This window comes from Anser cygnoides, chromosome 11 (assembly GCF_040182565.1).
Source record: "Anser cygnoides isolate HZ-2024a breed goose chromosome 11, Taihu_goose_T2T_genome, whole genome shotgun sequence".
Lineage (NCBI taxonomy): Eukaryota > Metazoa > Chordata > Aves > Anseriformes > Anatidae > Anser > Anser cygnoides.
In genome coordinates, this window is record NC_089883.1 from 15073850 (window position 1) to 15085917 (window position 12068).

The window sequence follows — 12068 nt, forward strand, 5'->3', positions numbered from 1 at the left end:
ATCTTGTAAATTGTCTAATAAACCAGAGGAGAAGGGAGAGAGGCGAAAGCTTAACCAGCATTGCATGCCAGTCACATAATAAAAAATACTACCAAGGCAAAAAAAAAAAAAAAAAAGACTTCAAAGTGACCAAAAAAATGCACTGACCTCTAAGAGACTGATCTCAGGCTAAGTCTTACCAAGGAATGCAACACACACTTTAGAAATACTGTGCTGTGTTTCTAACATGTTTGATATACTTGTGGAAATCTATGACAACCAAAATGTACTTCACAATTGGCAGAGAGGTAGCAAAAGGAAGTTACCTTTGAGTTTTCCATTACACCCTCAATGCAATCAAAATATGAGAGGTCGCTCACAGGCTCATTGGGGTTATCCAGCATTCCCTTAACTGTCTGAAAGAAGGAAAGAAACTTGGCTTACTGACAGAGCCAAAGACTGAGCTGAGAAAAATGTACACTATCACAACTGTTCTGCTTATCCCAATGTAGTTGTAACTGTCTCCAGCCAGCACAGAAAACTACAGTCACTGAGGGTTCACATACAGATATATGGACTACACATTAAATGCTACCCCACATCAACTGAACTACAGTAACTATTCATTTCTGCACTACCCATCTGTTGGAAGTATGGGTTAATGTGGTTTACCCTGCATTTGTTATGGCTGGCCTACGGTCAGTTAGTAATGCTTGGCTCACATGAGGCAACCTGTTTTTGCATCAGTTCTGAGTAGTCTAACGTTTTCAGTAATATTTTAACATTTTATAACTGGAATTAAAAGACTAGGTGATAGGAGAACAAGCTACCATTTAAGTACTGTCTAGAGATAAAAAGGGCTACCAAACTAAATGCTAGTAACCATCTGCCTGCTTCCTCCTACTGTCAACAGAACCCACCAATATAGCTCCCTCTGCCAAAAAAACTACAAGCACAAATGGGATTTAATTTTTCTGAGGTGAAACTGATTCCTGGAAATGAAGAAGTTCATCAGATATTCATTTAGAAGATTTAATGCATTTAGATGAAGAAACTTGTAAAACGCTGCAAAATACTGTAGACAATAATTCTCTTATGCTTAAAATATTTGTAAGGTGCCTTTTTCCAAGTTTGGAAGAACCACCTCACTAAATATCAGGCAGAAAAGAGTTGAACTTTCTGAAGAAAAACTAGGTAAGTACAGAAAGATACTAGTATCTTTATCTGACCTTTGCCTTGCACCTGAAGGAAGTCTGGGCATGAATGTAAACTATTAGACTTGCTACAGAAATAAACTCCTAACATTAAGGCATACCTACAGTATTTGTAAAGGCTTTTTTTTTTTTTAATCTTTACATCCTTACAGCCATTAAGAAACTGTGACAACAATGTGATGTGACGAAAAGGTTGTATTTAGAACACAGTTTCCAGTGTCTTCCCATCTCTTTCCCAGTTCTCACAGCAACTGCAGCAATTCCTCATTGTTATGCTTGATCCTTAAATAACACCCTTGTAAAATACGCCATGTTCCTGCGAAGTTTATACTACTATGGAGACAGAAGTCCTCAGAATATAAAGAAACAACAGCATAACACAAGCCAGCACAACTTCATACTAACAGCTAACATGTATTTGCTATTGTTATAACATCTTTGTGTATTCTATAACCCTTTCCGTTGAAATACTGTGAAAGTTTAGCCGTCTCTCTGGAGGCCATACAGGAAGGTCCTCCCAAAACACAGTCGTCCAGAATCTCCGGGAAAGACTACAGAGCATCCTAACAAAGTCCTGGCTGAAACACACTAAGTGGTTAAGTAACACCATAAATAACAACCTTCTAAGAACAGAAAATCAAGGAATTACAACTCCCTTCAGTACACTGCTGGCACTGGGGATGTCCAGCCCACTGAGACTCCTTTTTAATCCACAGTAATTATGAATAATACTGACTGAACTGTACTTTATGGGGAGCAAGGAAGAGAAGGGGACAGTAGGGCAAATTTCACTCCAGCCAAAACTACAAGATGTTCAGAGAGGTTCTGTGCTTATCTGGTATGCAATTAAAACCCCTGCCATATATCTAAGTGAGAAGACAGTGACAGAAGCTAATCAAAGACAAAGGAAAATCAAATATTTTGGTCCCGGTGCTCTTCAGAAGACCTTTCTGGAATGCAGTAATACCTCCAGTTCTCTGAGTGCATTGTCACATTCCTTCTGACCAGGAGCTTGCTGGGTGCACAGTGTGATGAGCTGGTTTATACTCTCAGTCACAGCTCTAGGGAAAGTAGAAGAAACAAGGTACATTTTTAACTTGAACTATTCATTGAGTTAAAGCTTCTGTTTCACTAAGTGCATACTACCAAGTTTTCAAGCTTTGATGTTCTATTACTTTCCTTCCACTGTTTCGGGAATAACTCTGCTGTAAAGTAATTGGCCTAAAGACCCTTTCCTTAATAAGCTTCCTAGAATCAGAAAAAAATTAAAGCATTTAATAGTGATCAACATCAGAGACAATTGCAAACAATTAAGAAGTTAGTCCAGAGGCAACAGCTTTATTTCACAGTGACATGTGCATTAGGTGTGCATGGCAAGGTCTTGGTGGGGAGGGCTGCAGGGGTGGCCTCTGAGTTCAAGGCCAGGGGCTGCCCTGTGCTGAGTGCAGCTGGTTCCAGCTGACTTCACAATGGACCTACTACAGGACACAGCTGAGCCCAGCAAACAAGCTGGAGGTGCTTCTGGGAATGCACAGTTTAGAAAGAGCACGTGGACTCCTCACCACATGGCAGTGAAGGCTAGGAGGGAGAAGTGCAACAACCCTGCAAACACCAGTGCCAGAAGAAGGATGGGAAGGTGCTGGAGCAGAGGTTCCTCTGCAGCCTGCGGGAGAGACCATGCCAGAGCAGATATCCGACAATGCAGCAAGTGGACATTCCCTGAAGGAAACTACAGCCTGTGGAGAGCCCACAATGGAGCAGGGTCTCCCTCCAGGAACTGCAGGCCCATGGAGGTCCCACAGTGGAACAGGTTTATCCTGTCACAACCAGTCTGTGAAGGACACACTCTGGAGCAGCTGGTCCTGATAGGAACTGTGCTTCATGGAGAACCCATGCTGGGGCAGGTTTATTCTGAAGGACAGTGGTTTGCAGAGAGAGCCCATGCTAGAGTAGTTTGTAAAGGACCGCAGCCTATTCCAAGAACCCACACTGTAGCAGGGGAAAATGTGAGGAGGAAGGAGCAGCAGAGGAGCTGTCATAGACCAACTGCAACCCCCCCATTCCCCAACCCCTGTACTGCTCGGGGCAGAGAAGGAGGCACAGTAGTCAGAAATTGAATGAAATTGAGTCTAGAAAAAAAATGGAGTAGGGCTGAAGGGAAGATGGTTTAAACTGGTCTTTGTTTCTCACCATCTATACTTTAATTGGCTATACATTTTTCTCAAGTGTTTTTCTTTTTTCTTTTTTTTTTTTTAAACTGTGATTGTAATCACAGTCTCCTCATGTCAACCCATGAGCTTTTTCATGTTATTTTCTTCTGTTGAGGAGGGGTGTGAGAGAGCAGCTGTCTGGGCATGAGGCAGCCAGCCAAAGTCAACCCACTCCACTAGCACAATGACATAACTCAGTTGCTAAAAGGCATTTATGACATTACCAATATCTTTTCCTGGTCTGATATTAGCTGAAGAATTTCTGAAATAGCACCCCAGACATCTTAAAATACACAGAAACAAGTGGCCATTATGTCCAAAATGTTTACATGTAGAGGAGTACTACACCTTTTGCTAGCAGTCTTCCATCCCGACATACTGTATTACACACACACACACGTGGTCCTGCTATATAAAGTCAGTTATCTTTTTTCTTCAGCTGATCATTGATATTTTGAGTCAACATATCTCACTTAAGTTAAAATCAGCAGAGATCAAGGTATTCATTGCATTGAGTTTCTCCAAGAGTTCACAGTGCTTGTGCTGTTGAACACAGCCTGTGCCTGACATACCATCTAGTCACTATTTGTGCTTCCACTGCAATATTCATTATCCCTAGCAACACACCAGACTAGTGGCTAATTAGTCAGGGAAGCAGCTTCTAGAAGAGGCTTTGCAGAAGGAGGAACAAGTCTGCCTTTCATTGTTACTAGTCAAAAATCATTTTCTATAGCTAGGCATGCTAGGCAACTTGCAAAACCTTGACTTACATTGTGACATAGGGGAATGCAAGTTCGCGTTGTATCTCATGGCAAATTAGAAAAAGGGTGAAGGAAGAGTGCATGGAGAACATGCTTTCCTCTGACCTTGAGAAAACTAGATGGTGTATGGATAGTTTTCTCTTTAGAATACTGGCACTGGATAAAAATGACTGACAACTTCAATAGCATGATTACTTAGATGGATGCTATCGTACTGTTACAAAAGGAAAAAGGACCTACTTTAAAAATAAAACTGACATATTATATTTCAGGGCAACAAGAATTGAAACAAAGGAGGTTGAAGGGTAAACTTGTTCTCTACAACTTCCCGAAGAGGGGAAGTAGAGAGGGAAGTGCTCATCCTTTCTCGCTAGTAACTAATGACAGGATGCATGGGAATGGCTCAAAGCTGTATCAGCAGAGACTCAAACCAGACAGTAGGAAGAACTTAATTACCAAGAGAACAGACACTGGAACAAGCTTCCTAAAGAGGTGGTTGATAGCCCATGCTTAAGAGGCATTTGGATAGTGTTCTTAATGATGTGTGTTAACTTTGAGTCACCCCCAAAATAGCCTGACAGTTCGACTCAGTGATTTTTGCTGGTCCCTTCCAGCTGGAACTGCTCTATACCTATTTGTTTAATTGAGAAACCTACCCTTTTTGGTACGCTTTGGTGTCCTTGTGGAGTCATTTTTCCAGGCTTGACCAACATACCATCAATACAATGGATTCTTTCTTAAAACCTCTTGAATGTCACAGTGATTTCTACAAATCGGAAAAACTTCATTGCATTCAGACATATAAGCAGATGACAAAAAAGAATGGTTCTGTTAACTCCCAGAGAAATTTCATGTACAAATATTTCATTCTCTGTTGATTGTAACCTAAGGGAGATGAGTTGACTTGGAGAATATCAAAGATTAAAGAAAAAACTTGATGGCAGACTCATAGTTTGCTTTGTAGAGGATGCAGTATGGTCTCACTAACATTAATACTATACACCACAGAAAGAAAATACAAGATGAATCATAGCACTATAAAAGATGAGAGAAAAAATTAGAAGGTAAGCCAGTGAGAAGCAAAGAAGTTGTGCCTTTTTATTTCCTCATTTCCTCAGAGAAGATAAAGTAGAAATATTTGACCTGACCACATCATAGCAGCAAAGTGAACGGAGCCCTGGCAAGCCACAGAAGATTAAAGAAGGGAAATATGATGGTCCCTTGTGTCTCAAACACAAACCTGGAATTGACGAAATATTTACTTTTTGTTGCTATCTAATGTCTGTGCACAGTCTTAGTCATGCAGACATGCCTTCACACAAACACCATGGCAAAACAGACCATCTCTGATGACTCTATACTTTATACGCTGCTTGTGTCTCCCTTTTTATTAAATGTTTCTACAGAGAGAATACCAGCCTGGTATTCTCTCTGTAGAGAAGAGAAACAACCAACCAACTGGCTTTCACTGGAGATATTAACTTGCTCTACACTCTAAATAAACGGCAATGTTCCAAGTCTAAAGCAGAAATCCATAGCAGTCTGGTGCTGTGGCAGTAACACAAACACATGCGACTCCTTCATTTGTATTCAGTGTACCTTTGATTACCTACAACTTCTCTACAAGTCTAGATATTTCTGGGGAGACAAGGTAAATGTCAGAGTATTTTTGTCAAGAACACAACAAAAAGTAGCATACCTTACTTATTTAAGTAGTCCTTTATTAAGAGTGGATTTTACTTTTTTAAATCAAGTTATTTGACATTAAAGGAGTGATGATTCCAGGGTCCAGGACAAACATCAACTGCATTATCCTCAAAGAAGTAAGTCTTAAATTACTCACTTGCACTCCAGGCTAATCTTTGTGGGAGTAAACATTTTGGAAGACAGTATTGAGAGTAACATCCGAACTTTATTTCAGACTTTCACATGATAATATTGACATTTCTAGGTCTGAGTGCCTAGCTGTCCTTCAGCAGTCCCCTTCTAGTTTGATAGTTGAACATTCAATGTAAAGACATAAATGAGTTCACTTGAGAAAAAAACATGAAAAGGGTTTGGGAAAATGAACAAGAGGTGATTATCCAAACACCAAAAGGTGTGCAGTTTTCAAATAAACACTGAGCACTGAGGCTGAGAAACAGAGTCCAAACAATGAAATTCAGGGCATGGTTAAAAATCCTTGAAGTAAGAGAGTATCTTCCATCAAATAAGCATACCCTATCAGGTAACCCTTTGAAGTCTTCTTGATCATACATGCTGTTGTTGATAGGTAGCCACAACATGATTTTTACAAACAGCCTATATAAGGACGTTATTCAATTTCTTGTCTTCGTTAAGGATTGAGACTTACTATTACCTAGCAAGTTGTCAGAACATAGATGGAAAGAGGAGCAGGTAGAGCACACTAGTCCCTTTCAAAAAACAGGCCAACTCTTCAACTGTAGTTCATATTTCAACCAACGGTAACAAGTTATGTCAGATAAAGGACTCCTCTGAAATAAGCAATTTGCATGGGACCTACATTCATTTAAATAGAACTGTAGGTTCCAACCACTCAGTTAACTGTATCAGTAAGAATACCTAAGCACATTTTAAGTAGTGCTGAGGAAAGCAGACAACTTAAGTAAAACAAAACAAGCAATACATCCTTACCTTGCTGCTGCTGCTAAGAGATTTTTGGCATTAGGAGCTCCAGGATCAACAGACAGAGACTTGGCAGCCAGTAACAGTTTGCTTGAAGCCATAGAGATGCTCTTGAGGTTACCTATTACTTGAATCTGATCTTCTTTAGTCTGAAAGACCATACCCACATAACATTAAGCGCCTAGTTTGCAATAAAGCGTGTGCTAAAACAGCATCTGGAAACATAGTCTGTTATCCACCTGAAACCACTGACATGCAAGGGAATTCTGTCCAAAGGAGGACGTGGACCAAAGCCTCTGTTCACCCAGACAGGTGCCTCTAGCTCCATTCACATAACCGAACAAGAAACCCATATAACAAATAGCTTTATTTTTAACAATAGCAGTATTCATAAACAAGCAAGGGAGAAACTTTACTACTTGTTGAACAATGCTTTCATTGTCAAGATTCTCATACATCTCTGCCTGGCACAACTGATCCACATTACTCCATCAGTGTGTACTGTCTATTCTATCATCCTGCATAACCCACAAGCTCTCTTGCATTTAACTGGGATTACTCCCACAAAGATATCTCCAGAAAGTCCTCTGCCTCAAGAAAATAAATTTTTATAATCTTACTTCAGAACATCCAAATCAGAATGCTTACTATTCTTCACTAACTTTAAGCCATTGCTTGAAAAGGATAACCTTCATGTGTGCACAATTACAGGGAAGCACTGCAAATAGCTAGAACAATATTCTTCTTTCAGTTATCGGTAGAAGTTAATTTGTTCTTTCTAATGGGCTGTTTAGGGTTTTAAATTTAGAGGTTGTATATTACTTAGATGATGTGAATAGCTTTTAATCTGTATTTACATTCTGCTCTCCTCCCTACCCTCTTCTGCCCATTTGCAAAGCATCCGAAACATCTGATACTGCTTCTGTTCAGGCCAAATAACTAGACACAGACAAAAGGTATTCTCTACTGAAAGATGAGCCAGTATTAGCTAAGGTGGTTTTAATTCACTATGACAGCAGGAGAATCAAATCTTCACAGTCCACAAGGTCATCAGCACCTGGAATTTTCAAGTAACTGTTTGCACCAGCTCATATAATTCCTACCCTTGCCTGCACTCAACTGTTTTATTCAGACAGTTTTATACAAATAAAATGTTTTACAAGTTAATGAGGCCCATGGCTGAAGAGATAGATATCGAACTCCTATTTAATTTCAGAAAATCAGCTGATATTTGGTGCCTACTTCACTTCATGGATCTGAACCTGAATGATTAAAGTTTAATGAAGAATAATCAACAGTTATTGCCTGATCTCTCTGTTCTGCATTATCTACAAAGCATTTGCTTTATAGAGATACTTCATAAGTGACTTTGAAGGACTAGTGTACTCCTTAGATTTCCTTCCTATTTCTTCTGGCAGGAATTCTTAGGTTTAAAAGCTCCTTTTACTAAGACAATACAGTCCAAAAATTCTTTTTTCTCCATCCTCCTAGATCACCTGGTATGTGACCCTTCTTTATATGCTGGCATTTACTATGTTAAATCATCTCTAATTGACCAACTTCCTTAAATCTGTACACCTAAACCCAGTAAGCTAATGAATGAGATAGCTCCAACTTGAAATGAGCACCCAGAATACTAGGAATAAACTAGGTAATGTGACAACGCTCCTGAATGTTACTGAGTTTGTCAGAATAGATCTAGGCCAGATTGTAAATCACCAAACAGATTTGCAAGTGCTACTGAAATAGAAGCAACTCTTGCCATAACCTGTGAGAGGTTCAGCAGGCCTTTTTACTTTCAGATATACAGCTTATAAATTAGTTAGCTAACAGCCCAAACCAGACAGAAGAGCATGAAATCACATTTCTGACTGGCCACAGAAACGAAGACACAAATGCTAAGCTCACTTCACTCCAGATGACTGCTTCATAACATACATCCCCTGTTATATTTGGATACACTTACACTAGTAAATTATACTGTATTCCCAAATTAACCTTGGTCTCAGTTAGCAAGATAAAAAAAAAAAGCACACACGCTTACTTGGGCTTGGCCAGCCATTTCAATCCCAGCATCAAGAAATTCATCAAAATCGTCACTGAATTTTCCAGATGCTGCAGCCAGTTCCCCACTTTGGCCCCGTGTAGCATGGACAACTTCTCCTGCTGACTGGTTCAGATCTGCTGCTGCCTGGTTCAGTTCGCTCTGAGCTTCTTGAAATGACTTTGAACTTGGAGGTAGCTGTAAGAGACCAATAACTATTTTATTGTCTACCATGTCACACCAACCCTTTGTGACGATAGAGTTCAACACAATTCAAGAACACTAAATTCAAGACAGCAGTAGGCCCCACATACAAGCTAAAATGGAGTACTGCATCTGAACTGCTAGTTAATCAGTCCTAAAAAGCAGAATAGTCCAACTATGGGATAGTTATCAAGCAGAAATCTACACAGCAAGCTTTGTCTTGCTGTTTCTTTCAATGGACAGACAATCAAGCAAGCCTTTCTAGGGACAGAGAAGATAACAGCTATTTTATGGTCCAACTGTGAAACTCGAAGTGATGAACTCAGTGGAGAAAGTGGGAGAAATTTATTCTCCAAGTCATTGTTCACTTCCACAAACAAGCCTTCCAGAACAACCTACAAGTATCAGCAGTTCTTCAATGACTGCATTTAGTCCTGACCTGATTCAACCAAGTAGCATTGCAGTAATATTAAAATATAATCCCTCCTTCATTCACAGGGTAGCAGGATCACCAGTAGATGAGACAGAGTTGTTCAAGTCATGCAACCTTCCAGCAAGTTAGCAGTGCTCACAGTTGTTTTTTTTTGTCCCCCCTCCACCCCTCCCTGACATGGATGCAGATAAATATAACAATTCATCTCTTCACACTTAACGGTTCTAGATGCACTAAAACTTCTAAAGGACCATTCTCCTTCAACTGAATTGGTCACCTAGGTGGGAGATGGATTATAATTTATAATTCTCATTTTCATATTCAATTTGTGAAGTCACAGTTAGCATTCTCAAAAACAAAACAAAACCCTAATGGTGATACAAGACAGCAATTTTAATACTGCTTTCATAAGCCCTAGGTACATTTCAACTTTCCCATGAACTAGAAGAACAGCATTTTAGCCAAGTAATTAATTTCTTAAACCTGCAAAACAAATAAAACATACTTGAAGTATACTTCAGGCACACTTGCTACATAATTTGATATGTGGAAAACCCAGATCAGCTCTTCAATTCTCTGAATTTATTTGTATGGTAAAAGACATCTCACCAAATCAACAAGGAGCTTCTTGCTAGACTCTCCAATACTCTTTAAAGCCACATCAACATCCTTTTGTCCAGGTAGACAATTCACACAGTTATTCAGCGAATGAGACACTGCTTTTGCCACCTACAACACAGAAGTAAACACACAGACACTGAGAAGGACTTAAGCAATCATTTAGCTAACAAACAGGAGGAACAATCTAGAGCCAGCAATTTTTACAATTCTGACTCCAACAAAGCCATATTTGAAGCCTGGGATAAAGGCTGTACCACCCTAGCTATGGAAATGCACCAGAAGTTAACTATATACTAAACAGAAAAATCCTTTGTGTACCACTTATTTCAGATAAAGTCCAGATACTTATTTAAATCAAATCTCACCTCCTAAGAAATTATTTGAAATACAGGCCAAATAAAGATCTCTTCAAACCGGTTAAAGAACCTACTATTCCTTACAATCTTCAAAAGCAGTTGTGCTACTCATGGAGAAAAAAGCATGCTCACATTTTGAAGATAACATGAATACTAAGCCTTCTTTTGGCAATGAGTTTAACAGGTGTTTCATCTTGCAATCAAGCAGCCCACTCTAAATATGTTGTGGGTAAAAGCACCTAATTTCATCTTTGCATAAGTTGATTTCTCTGAAAGAGTATTAAAATGCACTAAGTGCCATCTACATTCTTTGACACAAGCATAATGTTACAATTTGAGAGCTACTGGCAGTAATAGGCAGCTCTCTGATATTTCTTGAGACCTGATCTGTTGTATTCTTTTACTGTTTAGGGCTGTGTTCTATGCAATTTCAGTGGGTTTTCCATAATTCACATCGCCGCAACTTACCTGGGCTAATCTCTGCTGACTGTCCGCATCCCCCGGTGCAGCCAGGGCCTGCTTTGCCTCCTGGATAAGCATAGCAGAGCCTTCCATGACATCCCTTGCTGAATCCAACATCGCATGCGCCGCTACAGGGTCAGTAGTTGATGCTGCAACCCCTCGTGCTGCCTGAGCCAAAGTCTTCAAAGCCTGAGCAGTTTCTCTTGCAGCAACTCCTATGTTCAGATTTCAACAAGGAATCTATTAGCACTCTTAAAGATAATTTCTGTATTTTATGACTGCTGAATTTGCAGGTTATGATCACATTGCAACACAACATTTCAAATGCAGTTTAAAAGATAACCTCGAAACATGACTAGATTTGAAATACACAGCATCATTTACCAAGAGAAATGCCTGTAGTGAAGCCATAAAGTAAATCTTATACCCCAAAGAGGACATTCCAGAGCAGCTATAGACCAGTGACTAAATCTCAGTGAAGCAGGGGTAAAGAAGGAAAGCTAAAAATTGGAAATAAGATAAAAACCGCAGGGAAAAGTGATTGTCTCCAAGAACTGTGTACATGACTTCAAAGGGGGAAAACGATTGTCTGCAAGAACTGTGTATATGACTTCAAAGCCAGAGCATCTGTCATTTCTGAAAATGTGGCTTTGGGGTTTTATAGAATCAGAGAAATAGCTTAAGTTCAAGCAATTAAAAATTAAATAAAAAGAAAACACTAAGGATGAGGTATCTTGATATAACTTCACCCCACTGTGAGTACAAGCAGATAAAAATAAAGTCAGAGAACATGTCATGAAATTGCTTTTAAATACACAGTGAAAAGAAACTTACTATTGCAGCTTCAGACAAGGGGGAATGATTAATTAGTGAAGATAAGCTGTAAAGACCTTTCATCACTGAGAACAGCAGAATATGCCATAATACCTGCAAACATTCAGCACTTGCTCAAGCAAAAAAAATCTTGCATAACAAAATACCATGATAGAAAATAGCTACATGAGCTCTGAAAAGGAACTCATTGCAAAACTTCCCAAATGAACAGCTTTTATAGCTTGATGTTAAGAGAACTAGATTCAATTATTAGATACCAGCTGCAAGTACCTGTATTCCTTCACCAGATATCCAGTGCTAACTT

General features: G+C 39.4%; 1 protein-coding gene across 1 annotated transcript in view; it reads right to left on the minus strand.

Annotated features, from left to right (window-relative positions):
* The window catches only part of TLN2 (talin 2), a 228549-nt gene that overhangs the window by 104995 nt on the left and 111486 nt on the right, over window positions 1–12068 (minus strand). The window contains exons 29-34 of the mRNA XM_048081274.2: window positions 10937–11145; window positions 10101–10220; window positions 8855–9052; window positions 6820–6959; window positions 2161–2254; window positions 306–395 (exon numbers count right to left, since the gene is read on the minus strand). Coding sequence (XP_047937231.2) covers window positions 306–395; window positions 2161–2254; window positions 6820–6959; window positions 8855–9052; window positions 10101–10220; window positions 10937–11145 — 851 coding nt within the window. The remainder of the gene's footprint in view (window positions 1–305; window positions 396–2160; window positions 2255–6819; window positions 6960–8854; window positions 9053–10100; window positions 10221–10936; window positions 11146–12068) is intronic.